The sequence below is a fragment of the Candoia aspera genome, chromosome 6 (assembly GCF_035149785.1).
Source record: "Candoia aspera isolate rCanAsp1 chromosome 6, rCanAsp1.hap2, whole genome shotgun sequence".
NCBI lineage: Eukaryota > Metazoa > Chordata > Lepidosauria > Squamata > Boidae > Candoia > Candoia aspera.
Window position 1 is genome coordinate 16,760,918 of NC_086158.1, and position 20,703 is coordinate 16,781,620.

The 20,703-nt window shown below is 39.2% G+C and overlaps 1 protein-coding gene across 8 annotated transcripts in view; it reads left to right on the top strand.

The window, feature by feature from the left end:
* The window catches only part of MECOM (MDS1 and EVI1 complex locus), a 76,401-nt gene that overhangs the window by 26,890 nt on the left and 28,808 nt on the right, over positions 1-20,703 (top strand). For 2 of the 8 annotated variants that reach the window (XM_063306466.1, XM_063306468.1), the window contains exons 5-9: positions 848-995; positions 3,154-3,310; positions 14,863-16,225; positions 16,449-16,535; positions 19,017-19,104. In XM_063306466.1, the coding sequence (XP_063162536.1) occupies positions 848-995; positions 3,154-3,310; positions 14,863-16,225; positions 16,449-16,535; positions 19,017-19,104 (1,843 nt within the window). The remainder of the gene's footprint in view (positions 1-847; positions 996-3,153; positions 3,311-14,862; positions 16,226-16,448; positions 16,536-19,016; positions 19,105-20,703) is intronic. The other 6 variants (XM_063306469.1, XM_063306471.1, XM_063306470.1 and 3 more) reach the window with 4 other exon arrangements.

The window sequence follows — 20,703 nt, forward strand, 5'->3', positions numbered from 1 at the left end:
CAGGGTTTCTCAACCAAGGTTCCGTGGAGCCCTAGGGTTCCATGAAAGGTCACTAGGGGTTCCCCAGAAGATCACGATTTATTTAAAAAAAACATTTCAAATTCAGGCAACTTCACGTTAAAGAGGTAAGTTTAATTATTTTTAATTTAAGAAGACTGTTCATGGATATATACAGGCCCACACATGAAACAAGTATGATAATTTTGTAACTTCTGGCCTATATTTGAGCCTGAATGTGCAGGGGTTCCTCCAGGGTCAAAAAGTTGAGAAAGGCTGGTTTGGACTGAGAGACTATGGCTAGTCCAAAGTTACTCAGTGAACTGTCATGGCTGAGGGTGAACAAGAATCTGGGTCTCTCCAGTCCAAGTCCGACACTTTAACCATTATTCCAGACTGACTCCTATCACTATCAAGACAGAAAAAAGTCTTAGAGGAACTATAATCAAAGGTGTGATTTGAAACAAACAGTTTTAAAAAGGGAGTCCCCCCTTTATTCTTTAAACAGATGTTTTATTATTAAAGAATTCTGACACTCAAGGAATGTCTTCTCTCGCTTTTTTTAATATGTCTTTGTTTTTTCCCCATTAATCTGAACTGAAATCATAAATAAAAATGTGTCTTTTTAAAAATAAAGATATCAGGGACTTCCCAATAAAACTTTAAACGATTAAGGTTAATTAGACCACACACAGAAAAGAGAGTTTTAATTATTCTCTGATTGATTTTTTTCAGTTCTCTGAACTGAAATAACATTTGTTCTCTGCATCTAATTTCTTGGGTGTAATAGGAAAAAAAATACCCATATTCTGGTCCAATCTTACCGGGGCCTCTTGGTATATCTCTACAGCTTGGAAAAGCACATGCTGTCCCACACAGAAGAGCGGGAATATAAGTGTGACCAATGTCCCAAAGCCTTTAACTGGAAATCAAACTTGATACGTCACCAGATGTCCCATGATAGTGGGAAACACTACGAATGTGAAAACTGCGCCAAGGTACAGTGAATTTAAAGGATGCCCCGGATGGTTTGTGTTTCATGGTATCTAGAATAGTGGCATAGCCTTTAGCCCTGGTCAATGCATGGTCAACAACCTCATATGATGTATCTGCTGGACAAAAAAAAAGATACAGGTAGTCCTCGTTTAGTGACCATAGTTGGGACTGGCAATTCAGTTGTTAAACGAAGCGGTAGATAAGTGGAACTGTGACTGCGCTTATGATCTCACTTCAGCTTTCCTTTGCTTTACAAACCTGCAAAGGTTGTAAATGCGAGGATTGGTCATAAACTTACTTTTTCATCGCCATCTTAACTGTGAAAGGTCACTAAACAAGATAGTCACTAAATGAGGACTACCTATACTTGATTAGCTTTTTTTTTTTAAATAATCCCCCTAAACCTTAACCCATAAAGTGTCCTCCAAGTTAAGCTCAACTCGTGGTGATATCGCAGCCATATCCACAGTTTTCTTGGCAATTATGGCTTTAAGTTAAGTTAAGTTAGCTTAACATTATTCACTGATTTTATGTTCCACTTTTTCTTAGAGATCACCCCTTAATATATCTTTCTCCAATATTTTTCCCAAAATATGAATTCTGTGCAGTAGGTTGGGCTGGGAGAGAGCAAATGGCCCAAATTATCCTCTAGTCAAACAGGGACTTAAACCTGCTTCTTGCCAGTTCAGTCTAGTGCCTTAACCACTATACTTCTCTGTAGCTTTGTTCCATTTCTTCTTCCATTTACTATGCATGAAAATTCATGTGTATTTTTATGCATAGAAAAGTATGCACTTTTCTGATGTACAGATTTTAAATATTTTACAAGTTTAAAAAATAAAGAATCTCACAAGTTGGTAAAAATGGATATTAAATTATACTTCTTGTTCTGGTTCACATACAAGGTAGAGAGATGCAAATTGAACAAGTTTCTATCCCATTCCTGTTTTAGGAGGAGTGCAGAGTTGACATGCTTCCTCATGTACTAATGATCCCTGGCTATGTAATAAAAGATAAAATGCCCTTAAAAAGCCTGGAACTGAAGTTTCTCCTTGATAATGCAAATTCAGTTTGATAAAAGGATACTTTGTATGTATGAGCCCTTGTTAATTTATGAAATTTAGTGATGGTATTTAGACAAACAAATGGTTAATTCTTACTAAGACAGCACTAATTGTATCAACAGAAATGCCACAGTATGAATGTCAAAATCATTGGTGTGAATACTGAAACTCAGATGTATGGCTTGTTGACATATTCTGGTATAACATTTTGTGATAAGGACATTGAGGTGTGCTAAGTTAATGAATGTGTGGCAAGTGTTACAAAAAGAAAATTCTAGTTTCATGCATTTTAAATATACAATACATATATGGCATTGTAGACTGTGACTCATCTTTTAATGATTCATTGTTATGATTGAATCATCAAGAAAAAAGATAAATCGAGGAGGAGGAGGAGGAGGAGGAGGAGGAGATTATGGCTGTGGTCCCAAATACACAAGAGAGCAAGTCCCACCAGATCAGGAGTTCTTATTGTATATGTGACTCTGTTTGGTTAGCACTGGGACCTGTTGAAGATAACTTTGGGTAGTGCTTTCTGATTCGGAGAGAGTGGAACAAATGCTCAAGACTGTAAGGGTAATGGCATAATTTCTAGGGCCAATCTCTTTGTGCCTTAGGGAGCCATAGCCCAAAGGATAGGACAGTTCGCTGATCTCCCAGTGCTCCAATTCCTCTGCTTAACAAAACAGAGGGAGAAAAGGCAAGCTATGGGTAGGTAAGCGTCCCTGAGCATTAATTTAATTATTTGGGCATCCTGTAAAGGGCCCAGAGAGCTCTACAGTAGGTTTCTGAAGACTGACAGTTGGTTGCAGGAAGGCCCTAGTTCTATTAAGGAATTACAGTTTCCAGGATTTTCTTGGATGGGAGCCATGACATTTAAATGGTCTTGATGCTACTTTAAATGCATAACTGTAGACATGCCCTCAAGGTCACCTTTCCCATCTTCTGACTTACTGATTTAACTGAATTCACAAAACAACCCTTTCCCCCTCCCCCTCATTAAATGTCTGTTGGTTCCAGAAGGGTCTTCGATCAAATGTATTTTTTGCAACTGTTGGCCTCCATATCTCATGTTTAATCAGTACTCATTTCCTAGCAGGTTTTCACAGACCCCAGCAACCTCCAGAGGCACATTCGTTCGCAGCATGTTGGGGCTCGTGCACACGCTTGTCCAGAGTGTGGCAAAACCTTTGCCACTTCTTCGGGCCTCAAACAGCACAAACATATCCACAGCAGTGTCAAGCCTTTTATATGTAAGTGTTTGCTCAGCCTCTAACGTTCTTATGTCATTCCTCTGATGAGCAAAATATGGGCTCTATTCCCACCACATATTTAACCCACCAGCCACTAACCCAGCCAGTTCTCCTTCCCAGAAGTTCAGGCAGTGCGCAGTCACACTAATGGAGTCAAAAGGAATCATTTGGGGGACAGAGTCAGTGAACTGGGGGTGGAGGTGGGTTACAGAAACAGTAAAATAAATAAATGAAGTAGCCAATCACTACTCTCTGAGAGTAACCTCTAGCCCGTGAACCCGTTCACCAGGAAAGCATTGGCAAGTCTCTAGAACATCCCTGGGTCTTTACCCCATTGGCCATCTGGGTAGCAGTAGATGGGATTTAGCCAATCCATGTTTGGGATGTGTGTTCTGTGCTGTCAGGCCTTGGCAGTGAATTCTGTAAAAGAAAGGAGGCCTTGTTTTCAGCTACTGTTTCTCTCAGTGTCTTTCTTGGAGAACTGTGTTTGCAGAACAATTCAGTTGACTGGATTTAAGGGTTCCTATGATGTGGCCAACTGAGTTAGTTAACCCTGTGCAAATCTGGATTTGTTCTGAGTTAAATTTAACTCCCTGAGGACTAGTGGTCTGGGCCAGCTACTTCTTTCTGACATTCCCATCACTCACTAATCTCCCCTTGACCCAGTGAAGTATTTTGTGGCTGCGTGGACATACAGTTAGATAGTGGTGGGTTGAAAAATGGTTTAGTTTTGTCTGGGTTCATATATGCCAAGTCATAAATGGGTATGTTTGTTAGTGTGTTAATAGGATCAGTTAATAAGCCACAATTCATTTTAGTGCAGTAAATCAGCATAAATCCATCATTTGTAGCTGGACTGCAGCTGTAGATTAGCATGATGTGAAAGTGAAGATGCATGGTTTGTTTATGGTTTCCTTGCTTATTCCTAATTTGTTTTTCTACCTCAAGCCTCTAATCCACTGAGGTACAAAATGAGAGCAACTGAAAAGAGAGGAAAACAGATAAGGAATTGGTCCAGTGAACCATGATTACTTTGTTTCTCTGTAAAATTGTCTCCAGCTTTTTCAAACAAACCATGGTTAAAACAACAAATGACATACTGTGATGGGTAAACATGTTGCTTGTAGTTTCCTTGTGCTAGAATTGGCACTGGGCTTCATTTGTACTTGACTATCAGAAGTACTTATGACTCTTGAAGAGAGAGGATATTCCAGTTGCTGGGATATTTGCAGTCTGTGGAATCCTTGGTGCTCTCTGAGCTTGGTTGTTTGCTTGCAGACATGGTGTTGTCTGACTAGCCAGGCAACAAAACATCTGCAAGCAAACAACCAAGCTCAGAGAGCATCAAGGACTCCACAGTTCAACCCTGAACTTCTATTGTTATTTGCAGTCTAGCTACAAGATGCATTTAATGGTATTTGCAATCTATCTCACTCTTTTCTTGTGAACTTCAAGAAACTCAAAAGCTGTGAAATGTGACTGTGAAGAGTAACTTCTGTGGGATAGTAGCAGTGCTAGCAATGAAGGGTGAGACATCATAGTACCAAAGAAAGGGAAGAAGAAACCCATAAAGAAGCATAGGGTGAGCAGCCCCTTAAGTAATACTCCCATGGCAGAGTCTCTTTCCTTGTCATAAAGTTCATGCAGCAGACTCCTCACTTCATTCCTCTCCTCCCTGCTGCTATCTGGAATACATGTATCTGCTTTTTCCAACCTGGGGCTATTCAGTTGTATTGGTTGCAGAATTCCCAGCTGACATCTGGAGAACACAAGGTGAGGAAAAGCTGTCTTAAGTGATGGCTGCAATCCTCTTTTTGTATTATAGATGGTGTGTGTGTGTGTGTGTGAGAGAGAGAGAGAGAGAGAGAGAGCGTTCACCACAGGGGTGTTTTTTGGTCCTCATATATGGAAGAGGAGTTCTTGCACTTCTCTGTTGGTTTCATTTTCAGAAGCTTTCTGGTATCTGAAATTCCTTGGGCAATTTTGGAAATACTTTTATAACTTTGTTTTATATTGTGTTCTCTGGCACTCTTCCCTGGACCTAAGTCTAATTATGCTTTGAACCTTTTGTAAGTTTATTTATTTTTCTTAATGTAACCCCAGGAAGAAAAGAAAAGCTACTGGTGGATGTGACTAATCAAGTGTAAGAAGATTCCACCAAATGAGTTTCTCCTTAGCAAACCACTGAAACCCTGGACTTGTTCCAGACTATTACTAATTTCAAAATGGGCTCAAAGAGCCTCTAGCAGTTTTTTCCTAAAGGAAAAGTGAATCTTCATCAAGTGAGAGCCTTTCACAGGCTGTTCATATTGAGAATTAGGGTGATATAAAGTCCTTCCTATTTAAGAGCTTTTATTTTAATTTGTTGGTTCTAAATTTGCCTAAGCCATTAAACAATAAACCAACATGCATATGTTATTAAATGTTAATTAAATATTAAAAGTGTAATTTGTCTTGGCAGCTCCTTGTTTTTCATCTATACGAAAAACATATTGCTGCTGAGACAAATTACACTTCTCAACCCTTCCAGCCAGCATGGCCAATGGGAGGTATGCTGGGAACAGTAATTCAATACATTTGGGAGACCACAGGTTCCCAACCTCTGCTTTATCGTACTACACTTTGCAGAGGTTGGTGTTGAGGCCAGCTTATCCACTAGATGAATATGCTGAAGAAGGAGGAACCAATGGAGTAGGGCTGCCAGGTCTGGCCTGCAAAAAATCCTAGCCTCCTAGAATGCAGCAAAGGGATACAGAAAACTCTTAAGTCTTTACTGCCCAGCTGTTGTCTAGATTTTTTTCAGCAAGAGCTGGTAGCCCTGCATTAGATGAATCAGTAGTCATCTAAGTCAGTGGGTTGACTAATTATAAGATCATTTCCTGTGTTTATTCTACTAAGTCATGTAAACAAAATTACAGACCAGATCAGTTAAGCCCTAGGTTAAGAAGGTATCATGGTATAATCACCTGATACTTCTTGTTATACGTTGTTATTGTAGGGTTGGTGTTACTTTTCCCACATCAATTTCTATTAACATTTTCAGTTAAGAACATGACAATGGCTTCTTTGTCATGAGGTAGGAGTGGCCTTGTTGACCACTGTGAAGAAATGTATAATATTGATTGATAAGAGAGCAAGGCAAATTATGCTCTAATTTGAAATGACTGAATGATTGAAGGAAGAAGGTGTTTACTGCCAAGTGTGCAACTTCACAAAAATATTGTGGACCGTATGACTTCAAGTGTCAATGTCATATCCACCTGTTGGTCTTTAGTACAAATTAAACAGCCCTTCTCCTCTGATGAAGCTGGCACCCTTCAAATGTGTTGGGTAGTAATTCTAGCTGCAGCTCTAGCAGCTTCCAGCCCAAGTGGGTGTTCTGGAAGTTGGAATCCAAAGCATCTGGTGGTGCTTGGAAAAGCCTGAAAGATAGTCTAGGTTCCTTCTACCATTTCTGACAATGAGAGACAAAGAATGGGAAGATGGAATTTTTCACTCCTTAATGCATAATGCTACGACATACTCATTCTGTTGAAAATGGATCATTCTAAACACCATGCCATTTCTAAATACTGATGGCAGTATTCTTTCTGGGCAGAACATAGTTGAGGAAAATCTCTGAAGTCAGTGGAGCTTTAAATAATGTAAATTGTGTATCATTTGTAGCAGTAAAGAAATAGGAATCAGAAAAGGAGTAAAGCAGCCATAATTAACCTTTTCGTTGGGGGGAGGCTGCAGGTCAGAAAATAAGTTGGGCCACATGCCATAGTTAGGTGGGACTGGGTTTAGGTTGGACTTTGGAAGATGTTCTTTTTTTGAATGTGACAGGCCTATTTTCAGGCTTGTACCTTATTTTTGAACTGTTGTGTTCAGCAATCATGATCTGAGTGGGCTTTCAAGGTCAGAGGGCACAGATTGTCCATCTTGGTTTAAAGAAAAGGACAGAGATGAAAAGAGGTTGAACGAAAGAGGATATATTCTTCGAAGTTAAGGTCTGGTTATTCATGACACCTTCTAATATTTGGTATTATGGGACTGATATTTTCACACTCTATGCTGTTAATATTTAACATTAATACTCTTTTGTAGTTGGAATCTTGTCTGTATTAATGTTTTGTATTGTTGTTTTATTATATTGTAATATAGTTGTGGAGAGAGGCCTTGTGAAGGTAGAGGTCTAAAAATACAGTAAATAAATCGAAGGCTTCTAAGGGAGAACTGCCTGCTACAGTATTGGGTGGCTGGAGAAAGCTGAACTGAAGAGAAGGAGCATTTAAAGAAAGTGGGATATAGATGGTGATAGCAAAAACATTGAGTGCTAGAAATAAGGACCTCAAGAAAGGAAGAGCCAAGTGAAGGTGGGAAGTTGAGGTTTTACCATTTCCAGTCCCTGGAAGTGAGGCACAGGGACTTGTGCTGGGGAGGAAGCCAGAGATGCTGGATAGAGAAACTTGGTAAGCTAGTTTCAATCCACAGGCTATACAGATATTACATATTGTTGAATATCAATGGAGAAAAATATTCAGACTTGAGAAGAAACAATAACAGACAGAAGTTTGACTGGCTTACAAGTTTGATTTGGGTTTTTTTTTAGTAGCAAAAAGAAAAAGAAAAATTACGAAGTGTTTTGCGGTAACAGATCAAGAGAAATTTCCCAGATCTGTCCAATGTGGAAGAAAGTGACTCAACCTTATTTCTAGAGTTTTATGTATCTCACCACGGGGAAGTTCAAGTTGGTTTTTCAATCATGTGAATCCTTTCTAAACCCTTCCTTGGCTCCTTTTGTTCCATCATCAAGTTGAACAGCATGCTGTGGTTTTTACTTAATGTCCAGGTCTTTCAACCTCCAAGCCAGGCTCAGTTAACAAAATTTGAAGCTGGCTGTACCGTGCGATGGGCCAGAAAATTCAGAAGCAGACTGCATGAAGGTGTAGGGTCAAACAGGAAGCCAGTTTAAATGAGAGAGGGGCCAACCTGCAATCTCAGATCAGCCCATGGGGACTTGAGGTTCCAACTCTTAAGAGCCAACATTCAGCTTCCTGAAGCTCATGAATTAACTTCTTCAGTATATGAGAACATATGCCATACATTCATCAAGGGAGCAGTTGAACAAATCTGTGTGAGCCTTAAGTCTCAATAATATATCAACATGATTTTTAATGGCTTAAAAGAATCCCTCTGAGGTTTTTGGTCTGCTCCTGAAATGGTTCCTTTTTTATTTATTTCTGCCGGGGTATATTTAAGCTAGCAAAAACGTAATTAATTGGAGCCAGTTATGACTGCTGTTTAAAGATTTGTGTTCCCTTGCCTGAGATCACAGGGTTGTCTTTTTAATATTAGTAAAAATAAAATAATTAGTGAACAATAGCTTCTAGCCATACAGGGGTGGCTTATACCCTGCAGCTTCAATTGCTTTCTTTAAAAGAAGATCTTTTCAAATTAAATCACTTGGAAAAGACTTCTCCCCCCACCCATCCTCCTCCTCCTCTTGCCTTTCAAGAATGCATCCTCAGCCACGGCTGATATAACTAAAAGAGTGACTGATTTTTCAAATGCAGGGAATGATGGACAGAGGAAAGAAACTGCTCAGAACAATTATGAATAATTGCCATGTAATTACAGAACAAAAGAATTTAAAGATTGCATGTCAGGATAGGATTTTCTGAACATTTGTGGCTGGGGTAAAGGGTCACCTCAAATAGAGATATCTGATTCCTAACAAAAAGGCCACACAGTATGCCCTGCCTTCCCCGTCTGTTTATGGCAACTGTCTCTCATTATAGTATGCTAGCCTGACTTGGGAGCAAACTCACTAACACCAGTTCACCAATATACACCGCCTGTGTTCAAAAACTCTGCAGCTTGCTCAAATAGAAACCACATGGTGGAATAGACTGGAACATCTTAAAAAACAACATTGAGTGGTCATTTGTTTAATAAGCGGAAAATATGCAAACTTCACCTTGGGCTGAGTTCTTACTCCTAATTGCCTAAATGTATGATGGATTAAAACACACCGAGTAGGTGGTAGGGAAAAGATAATGGTAAAAGAATTGTGGTATAGAGAGAACAATTTTTTAAAAAATCCAATGGTAAAGAAGCTGGCTTGGAAATTAAAGCTACAGACATGCAGAGTGAATAAAAAAGCTTATTCAGGTGCTAGGAGAATATTAAATTATAGATTGAATAGAAGAATTAGTCCATGGGTTTAGTTATAAAGTAATGCTTATACCAAATGGATCCAGACTTTGTCAGAATAGGAAGTGAGTAAATCAGAACATCCCATTGATATTAATGGATCTAATAATCTGAGAATGGCCATGTCAAAAAATAAAATTATGAGAGCAAAGAGGGTAGTACAGTAGGGATTTATGCACTAGAATTTATGCACTAATCTAGAAAAGGAGCTAATTGGACTCCATCTATCTATTCCAATTTCCTTTCCAAATCTTCAAGTCATTTCCATCCTATATAGTTCCCAATTGAAATGTGGCAATTTCAAAACTATGTTTAATTTGTGGGAGTTTAGATTTATATTATCTTATATTTTCTCTTTGTTCTTCTTTTAAGTGTTTGGAATTACCATTGCTTTGTAAATTTCCAGGACATCTGGTCTTAGTCATCCAAGTAATTCTTAATGCTTTTATAGAGGTTGGCAATCTGTGGCACCCAAGCTCCCTTTCCTAAAACCAGTTTCTGTGCTTTAGGACTTTCTTATCCCCTTTGCTTCCATTCATATCAATAAACTGCATATCACGCTATATCATTTCATAAGGGGCAATAAATGCAGTAAAGTGTGGGTTGGAACAATTGTTAGCGAAGAAGTGACTAAAACATAAATTGAACGAAGAAGCAACCAACTCTCTTGATGTGTGGACTTCTACTCCCAGAATTTTCTTACCTGTATAAGCATTGTGGAGAGTTTTAGGGGAACGCTCAGGTTGGGGAAGAATGAACTGATCTAGATACATCTTCATCCTACTTTTTTTCCTATCCCACCCATTCCAGTGTAGCTGCTATTTAAGACACAGAATGAATTTCACCTGAGTTTTCTCAAATACATCATATACATTTGTGAGCCATGAGGTGCTGTTGGGTGAAAGGCATTATTTTATTTTATTTTATTTATAACTTGCCCAACTCCATTATGACTCTGGGTGGTATGTGAAAGTGAAAGGTGAAAGGTCCCCTGTGCCAGCACCGAGTCATGTCTGACCCTTTGGGGTGATACCGCTTTCGCAACGTTTTCTTGGCAGACTATAGCGGGGTAGTCTGCCGTTGCCTTCCCTAGTCGTCACCTGCCCCAGCAAACTGGGCACCCATTTTACCGACCTCGGAAGGAAGGGAGGCTGTGTCGACCTGAGCCGGCTACCTGAGAGAGAATCCAGTTTCCGCTGGGATCGAATTCGGGTCATGGGGAGAATTTTGGTTGCAATACTGCTGCCTATCACTGTGGGCCACACAAGGCTGTTTTCTCTTCTGGGTGGTATACAATGTGCAAAATTTTAAATAAAATAATTGCACAATACAAAATACAACTGGAGAAAACAATCACCAACTCACAAATCAGACAACCCAGAAGGGACTTGCCACTCACTACAGTCCGAGGCTTGGAAAAAAAGCCAGGTCTTCAGGGCTTATCTAAATAATATCCAAGTGGGGGCCATATGAAACTTGGGGGAGGGGAATTCATTCCAGAGGTCAGACACTATGACAAAGAAAGCCCACTTCCTGGGTACCATCAGGGGGCATTATTTAATTGATGGACCTGGACGTGTCAACAATGTCAGACTGCATATGACTAACAGCAACTATGGAGGACAAGTAACAAGGCCCTATGCTACGAAGAGCTTTTAGGAGATAGAGCACTGCTGATAATCAGTGCAGAGGTGTTACCTGAGCATACCCAGGCCTGCCTATAACTGCCTATGCTGCTGGATTCTAGATTGCAGCTACAGCTTCTGAATAGTCTTCAAGGGCAGCCCCATGTAGAGCACATTGCAGTAGTCCAAATGCATGGGGACCAAAACTTAAATGATAGGCAACCACCCTACCTCATTTACAGATTTCATTAGCCTGTTTGTGTTTCACACCAACTCTTCCATCCTTTTTCTTTCAATAGTAGACAAACAAAATTATTAGTGCATAGAACTTTCCCATCCAGAAGCTTCCTTGACTGCTTATATGGAGCGATTGGAGATTACTCCTGGAAGCTCTAGAAGGCCCCCTTTCTTCTCTTATCACATCAGTGTGCTGTTAATTGGGCAACAGACTTAAGGCTATAAATGTAATAATACTTGTGTCACCAATCGATTTCCTCTTCCTGTGGAAGTTGTTAGGACTATTTACTGGAAAAAGTCACATTGCTATAGTTAGTTTTAGCCTTATCCCCCTATCGCTAGGCATAAAAGTAGTTACTTATTTAGAGACGGTTAATGATTTTGTATATGTAAATAAGCATTGGCTCTTTAAATTAGAAAGGTAACAAGTGAGGAACTCTGGGTATAGTAGGAATCCTGTGCTCAAATAACTCTGGTTGAGATCTATCTAGTTTCAGCAGTGTAAGTGCCTTAGACAAATGTCTTTATTTATATGCCTGAATTAGTGCCATAAAAAGCAATTGCAATCTACAATTGACAGTTCAGGTTACTGTTACTAATGGAAGGCCATTTGTGTAAAGTATACTGGGCACTAGGTTTCAAAAGCAATCAATGTTCCACTTTATTTTTGTACATGAAAAGCAATCAATGTTCCAAGCAAAACTCACTGGTCCAGCAAATTTAATTTAAGATAAATCCCAGAACTTTTCCCATGATCTGTTTTTTTTTTCAAAGTAAAAGAGGCATCTCCCCTCATCTCACAATTTTCCTGCACATAAGATTTAAGAAAGCACTCTTTAATTAGAGCGTTCCTCATGAAAGAGAGATATAATACAGGAACACAGGCTGACAAATCGCAATAGCATTTTTCCTGAATTGTACATTTTTGTTGGCAGCCAGCCAACTTGCAATTGTTGCTGTAGTTGTTGTCTGATGTGCACTGGCAAGGCAGCCCATCTGAGCCAGACAGGTGGAATCAGGAGTTTCTCAAACAATAGATATCTTTCTTGTTATGATGGGAACAGATAGCTGTACGGGTAAACATCTAAGGCAGACAACAAGCAGGCAGGTTCTCAAGGGTAAGCATTATAAGAGCAGGAAGGTTAATATCGGCAATGGTGTGAGTGGAAGTCAGGGGACGTGATTACAGTTCATGGGAACCAAGAGTGCAGGATGAGATACATTCAATTCAGTTTCCTTTGCAGGCTTAAAATAGAGCCATTGTAAATTATGTCAGTCCGACTGAAACCACAAAAATAATTGTTAAGACCGTCTTGGAATGCACAATGTGCATTGTTACGTGGCTTTGATGTGTGAAGGGCAAGAGCCTGCAATGTACCATGAACTGAGCAAAATTTTCTCTGTTCAGTTCTTCTTTGCTGGAAGAGGTTGGATTTCAGTACGGAAGGAAAATAATTCTCTCTGCTTCTCATGCTGAGGTGGTGACAGGACAACCCTGTGCGCGTCTTCTAACAAGCACCTCTCATTCAGTAGAGTGGGGCTTATTCCCATGTAACTAGGCACAAGATTGCAACCTGAATTCCCTTGCTTTGTAGCTTGATCAGCACTCCCCAGAACAGTGTTTCTCAGCCTTGGGAACTTGAAGACACATGGACTTCAACTCCCAGAATTCCCCAGCCAACTCCCTGGGGAATTCCGGGAGTTGAAGCCCACACATTTTCAAGCTGCCAAGGTTGAGAAACACAGCTCAGGAGAGTGACAGTGCAAAAGAGGACAAGGTTCCTGTCCCTTTATTGCTGAAAATTCTTTTCTGGTGTGTATTGTACTTGGTTTATATGCTAGATGAAGTGAAAGGCCCTTTTTAAATTCTGTCCTTGTTTGTGTTTGGTCACACTACTGCCATCCGTGCATAATGCCGGACTTGAGATCCACAGAAGAACATAAAATACAAATAAAGAACAGGTCCAATGGGGACTGAGCATGCTGAGTAGCAACAGAGGTTTAGCTAATTTTGCGGGAGGACAGAAGCCAAGAGAAGAGAAATGGAATGACTAGAACCCTGAGCAATATAATGCCATGTTACAATACAGGTAATCCTCAACTTACAATCACAATCGGGACCAGAACTTCCATCGCTAAGCGAAGGCAGTCGTTAAGTGAGTCATGCCCGATTTCATGACCTTTTTGCCATGGTCATTAAGCAAATCACATGGTCATTAAGCAAATCCAGCTTTCCCCATTGATTTTGATTGTCAGAAGCCAGCTGGGAAGGTTGCAAATGGCGATCACATAATCTTTGGATGCTGTAACCATCGTAAATACATGCCAGTTGCCAAGTGCTTGAATTTTGATCATGTCACTGCAGGGATGCAGCGACAGTCGTAAGTACGAGGACCAGCCATAACTCACTTTTTTTCAGCACCATTGTAACTTTGAATAGTTGCTAAACAAATGGTTGTAATTCGAGGACTACCTGCATTCTGTGCAAATTTTGCTCGTATTACATAAAACTGATTTTGAAGCCAACTCCAAGTTCCAATCTTATTAACAATTCACACTTCCTGATGTTCTAAAACTTAATTAGTTTTAGTACATGACCACAGAAAATGTTCCAGTTGTTACAATGTGCATTAAAAATATCTTTCTTGATCATGGTGCTTTTGTAAGATGGTGATTATATCAGGTAATTAAAGCTGTTGTGTAAAAATTGCGTATATTAATGGGAGGATGACAGGCCTGTGCATATTTTCATGTGTGAGAACCAGCTTCATTGCATATGCAAATTAATGGGAAAATAATATAGCCATGCACAAAGCCCACAAGGATGGATGAAAATAAAATCTTGTTCTGCAACTATGACTTGTTCAAGATCTCTCCATATAATGGGATCATACCATAAGGCACTGGTGATCATGCAAAGCTGTATTTGTGAATTTATTTTTTACATCTTGCTCAGTCATACTATAAACAGTCTATTGCAATATCAAAAAAATGTGCAATAAGCAGATAGGACAGCAGGTTGCAGGATGCAGAGATTTGGCTGGTAAATAAAATTTCTTTACTGGTGTTGATGTTTTATTCTGCTTCTCACTGTATTTACTCTAAACATATTCTTTCTTTTTGGAGTTTGGGACTGGAGTTTATAGGTACCTGCTGTTAGATTAATCCACCAGGTATTACTAATAGCACAGTCCTATATATGTTTATTCAGACCTTGCTTTAGTAGAATTTTTACTCAGACAAGTCTCTAAGATTGCAGCCAAAATATTGCAATAGTTGTCTTTGCATGTAGGAAATAAATTCCATTAAATTCATTGGGTCTTAGTTCTGAATAAGCAAGTGTAGGATTGAGCTCTAGTGACCTCTGGAAGTGTAAACTATTTCAGATGCTCAGGTAAAAGCAGAGGGATGGAATTAAAAACAGCTGGGTGAAGGGGAAGAGTAAAATTATCATACATCCTGAGATTTGTTGTTGTTGTTGTTTACACACAGGTGAGGTCTGCCATAAATCCTATACTCAGTTTTCAAACCTTTGCCGTCATAAGCGTATGCATGCTGATTGCAGAACCCAAATCAAGTGCAAAGACTGTGGACAAATGTTCAGCACTACGTCTTCCTTAAATAAGCACAGGAGATTTTGTGAGGGCAAGAACCATTTTGCTGCAGGAGGATTTTTTGGCCAAGGCATATCACTTCCTGGAACCCCAGCTATGGATAAATCTTCCATGGTTAATATGACTCATGCAAATCCAGGCCTTTCTGACTATTTTGGCGCCAATAGACATCCTGCTGGTCTTACCTTTCCAACAGCTCCTGGATTTTCTTTTAGCTTCCCTGGCCTGTTTCCTTCAGGCTTGTATCACAGGCCACCTTTGATACCTGCTAGTTCTCCTGTTAAAGGACTTCCAAGCACAGATCAAACAATCAAAAGTCAAAGTCCCCTCATGACACATCCTCAGACACTGCCAGCTACCCAGGAGATTCTGAAGGCACTAAATAAGCACCCATCTAACCTAAGTGAAAATAAGCCACTGGAGCTTCAACCAGAGAGGTCCTCTGAAGAGAGGCCACATGAAAAGATCAGTGACCAGTCAGAGAGTAGTGACCTTGATGATGTCAGTACCCCCAGTGGGAGTGACCTGGAGACCACCTCTGGCTCTGATCTCGAAAGTGACATTGAAAGCGATAAAGAGAAATGTAAAGAAAATGGTAAAGTGTTCAAAGACAAAGTAAACTCTCTGCAGAATTTGGCTTCCGTAAATAATAAGAAAGAATACAGCAATCATTCCACCTTCTCACCATCTTTAGAGGAACAAACTGCGGTGTCAGGAGCTGTGAATGATTCTATAAAGGCCATTGCCTCTATTGCTGAAAAATACTTTGGTTCGACAGGACTTGTGGGGCTGCAGGACAAAAAAGTTGGAGCCTTACCTTACCCTTCCATGTTTCCCCTCCCATTTTTTCCAGCATTCTCTCAGTCAATGTATCCATTTCCTGATAGAGACTTGAGATCGTTACCTTTGAAAATGGAACCCCAATCTCCAGGAGAAGGGAAGAAGACCTTAAAGGGGACCTCCGAGTCTCCCTTTGACCTTACCACTAAACGTAAGGAGGAGAAACCACTTACTCCTGTAACTTCAAAAACAGCAGTTCCATCAGTGACCAGCCAGGACCAACCTCTAGACTTGAGCATGGGCACCAGAAGTCGAGCCACTGGCACAAAGCAGAGTGAGCCTCGGAAGAACCACATCTTTGGGGGAAAGAAGGGAGATCATGATCTCGAATCAAGGAAATCTTCTGATATTTCTTTACAACATGCAAGACCTACACCTTTCTTTATGGATCCCATTTACAGGTAATCCACTTGTAAGAACTATTTGGCTTCTGAAGTCTCAAACTGTCAAAATGGCCTGTGGTTCTCAGTCATTTATTATCATAGAATTTTGGAAATAGTTGAAATATTAATGAACATTAGATATTTCTTACCTTAATACAAGTTAATGTTTTTTAAAATAATTTTCAGAAAAAGAATGTGTTTAAAAATTGGCAGTCAAATTCTGCTTTTGTTTGCAAACTAGAAATGTCAGCCTCCACTGCAATCAAAGGCGTTTCACCCAAGAACTCAAAACACATTGTACCATAGCAACCCAACGTGGAGCTCAAGGGTAAAATTCTGCCTTTATTTGTTTGTAGTTATTGGAAAGTGTTTATCCCTCTCTGCTACGCAGAATGTACAGCTGATGTCAGAAGAATCTGCATGATAATTCTAATGAAAGTTCTTAATAGTCAATATTGTTTATTGTGCTGAGATCAGTTTGAACACCAAGAATATACACTGCAAAGGAAATGCAGAATCTCGTAAACAGAATGGCTGTGTTTACATATGGATTTTCCCCTGATTTTCTTTTAAAACTATTTACTCTGGGATTTTACTTATAGATTGGTTCAATTTATATACTACTGACTGTATCTCAAAAATATGCATAGACCTTGCAGGTCACCACTTTTTAACTTTGATTTTGAACATTTCATTTACTCACCTGTTTAGGATTTAACCATGTAATCTGCTTCCTTCCATCCATCCATCCATCCATCCATCATCTCCCTCTCCCTCTCCCTCTCCCTCTCCCTCTCCCTCCCTCTCTCTCATCGGACATCCTTCTCCAACATTATGCTGTCTACATGATAGACAGGTATCAGAACTCCCTTTGTCCATAATGGCTAGCAGTCCTGGGAGTTGCTCTCCCAAGACAGGTGGAGGAAGTTCTCTGAGCACATGCAGAAACATTGAAGTTGATATCCCAGTTTAGAGTTTTTCTGGGTTTCCAACGGAGAATTGATATGTTTCCAATTTTTTCATGCTTTTTCTCATACAATGAAAGGAACTTTGTCCTTCCAAGTTTGCCATTTGAAACAGTGAATAGATATGCTTCCTAGCTTATAAATAAGAACCCAAGCTTGATGGGTCAAGCAGTAGGTGTGTATCCCATTTCAAAATTGAAGATCTACTTAGGATAAATCTACTTGTATTTGTCTCAGTTTTGCATATGTGTATATTGCTGAAAAAAAGAGGAAAACAGAGAACTAGAGAGAAGGGAGTAAAAATAAATCTGAAAGATATTAGCTGAACACAGGTGATTTCCAAATAATGTGCTGGCACATCCTAGCATAGAACTGCTAACATATAGTAAAAAAGTAAATCAAAGGCTATAAGCCATCCAATATTAGCTTTAAGTCTGCAAGGCCCTCTGCAAATTACCATCAGTGTTTCTCAGTTAGACTGTCTTCTCACCCCCATTATCACCTCCTGCAGCCCTTCTTCTTTTCTTCATCCTGGCTTCACTTGCTTGATGGTCCTCAATAACCAAGCAGGCAATGGTATCTACTCCTCTTCCTTCATAACCCAAAGTGAACAGCAGATGAAGAAGCTGATTTCTAATGCAAAGAATAACAGATTGAGGGGTATCCTACAGGGAGACCTTTGTGTAATGTCAGCCCTTAGCAGTACCTCCTCCTACCAACATCCTTAAAAATCAGAGAAGGTTGCCCATTGCATGATTTGTTCAAATGGTTTAATCTCTCTCCAGTCATGCTTCTCTTAAGAAGGGCAAGTGTATCTTTTCTCTGGACTGGATTATCCAGGTACCCATAGTAAGCAGAATTACCAGTCTTCTCAGTAGCTTCCAGTTGGGTCTTTGAATTGCAGCTTGTTTTCAGTCAAGAGTAAATTTCCAGTTCAGTGACTCATGTAGCAACACAAGAAGTAGGCTCCCCTGAGAGTATTACTTAGTCTTAGAAACCATCCTCTTTATTCTCACCTATCTACCTATCTCACTTTAACCTGACCTGAAATTATGATCAAGTGTGTAATGCTCTCAGCTTGTTATTTTCAAATCTTTAGACATTTACTCAGGGAATTCAGACCTAAATTCTAGATAGCATGCCAGTGAAATTATTTATATTTCTTACATCGTTTTCTTTATTTCCATAATCTAGCACTGTAGACATTGGTCACAGTGGTATTTATTGCTTAATCATTTAACTGTAATCAAAATCTTGCAACATTGATTTTTTTCTTACTCTGTAAATGATTACCCAAACTTGGAAGATCTTTGTGATGAATTAATCATTTTGTTTGGAGGAAAACAGTATGACTTGTAGTTGGGTTTATTCACTTGCGTGTGACATATTCAGAATACACTTTGAGTATCTCAGAATTGGAGATGATGATGAATAAAATAAGAATATCAACCTAGTTTTTCCTTTGGTTTTAGTTATGAAAGTTATTTCACACAAAAAGTATCCTGCTCAATTCTGTAATTTGATAGTAAAATTGCCCTCTTTAAACTATGCTCAGTGCCAGTTTCTTATACATATATAAAATCGTAGGTGTCAAAATTTCAGTTTGTTCATAGTATAAATTAAAGCAGCTTTCTCCAACCTGGTGCCCTCCAGATGTGTGGAGAGGCTGGTTTACAGGATGTTCACTATCCATATTAGCTTTATTGAGTATACTACACTTGTGCTGACAAACAAGTATCCCTCTTTATCTTTCATCAGTGGGACTGGGAAATCTGCTCTGTTGTCCAATGTGTATCCATCTTGATTGAGTCATGACAAGATCATTCTCATTTTAATGTTTACAGAGTAGAGAAAAGAAAGTTAACTGATCCACTTGAAGCTTTAAAGGAAAAGTATTTGAGACCATCTCCAGGGTTTTTATTTCATCCACAAGTAAGTTTTTTTTAAATATATATATATATATATAATCAAGATGTTAAGATTGTAAACAAACATGTTGATAGGTGCAGGTGCACAGGAACAACTGGAATTTTAGTCATGATCGGATTTCCTAAAAGACAATTTTTAGTGACTTGAGACAAAAAAAACCCCCTCCATGTAGCATTGTTTTAATCTTCATGATATTTTTGCAGGAAGGTTACAAGCATAATTAGACAACTGTCATCTGCCTCCACACACCCAGTGTGGTTATATGTCTAAATAGCAGCTCTTCTCTCTAAAATACCCTGTCGTTTAGGCTGTACCCAAATATGTTTTTTATAAGACTTGAAAAATTCTAAGGAAAAAAAAAATTCAAAGCCACATTAGGCATGAGCAAACTTGAACCCTACTACAATGTTCCTGGTTTTTTCAAATCTTTAAAGCCAGTTCATCAGACAGAACTGGGACAGGTTGTCAGCAACCATAGGCTGACTTCGGCTAGCTATACGGTTTAACATTAGAAAAAGTTGTACAGCTTGATACTCAAGTCAGATTTTGTTCCCCAGGAATCTGCTGTAAACAGAGAATGGCTTGGATCCAAATTTTAGTAATGGATTAGATCAGTGTTTCTCAACCTTGGCAACTTTAAGATGGCTGGGGAATTCTGGGAGTTGAAGTCCACACATCTTATAGTTGCCAAGGTTGAGAAACACTGGATTAGATGATTAAATTAAAATTCATACTTTCTTCTGGAATTCTGACCTAAGGTGACAGACAGGAATGACCATTGACTTGAAAGAATGAGGAATGTTCAGTAACCAAAGCTTTGAGAAAAGTAGTGTAATATATTAAATGAAGGATTCTGTATAGATTGTCCTCTTTCCTCTCATGTCTATAGTTGCCAGTCACGGTCGCACTTTGTAAATCACCTGTTTTGTACTGTTTGTAGAAAAATAATAAATAACAAACCTATTGATTTTTTAAATCATTTTTTGATAAGTGGTTAATACAATAAAATAGACGTTTAAGTGTGACAATGAAATGTAAGCCAGTGGCTGGATTCTTAGATCACACTAAGCCATGATGCATTTTATTTGTTTTTACATTAGTGTGGACCCAGCCACTGTGGTTTTTTGGCTTAATGTGCTGTGCAAACCCAGCCAGCCATGGCCAAGAAGAACATGTGAATCAGTATGTTATAATAGCTAGATTGCTGGACACAAGTGCTGACTCATGTAGCTTAGTACATGATCTTATTTCAGTCACACATTGTCTGCACAGCCTTTATACATTATTGATCTAAATATAAATGGGGATTCTCTAGAATGTATCAAATAAAGGCAGGAATTAAATGCATTTCTATTAATAAAATAGTGATACTAGTAATACAATGTGGGCATTGGTATGTGCTAGAGAGGATGGGAGAAACACCAGTTGAATTGTATTTTGCATAAGTAATCTTCGGGTTTTTTCCTGGGTTGATAAGCTGAGTAACAACCAGACAGCAATTTACCTTATCAGAGTTCATCCTCCAGCATATTATGAGATCTCCTAGAAATCAGGGTATTTTTTAAAAGCGTGTAGGAAATGGGATGATCAGCAGGTTCAGCT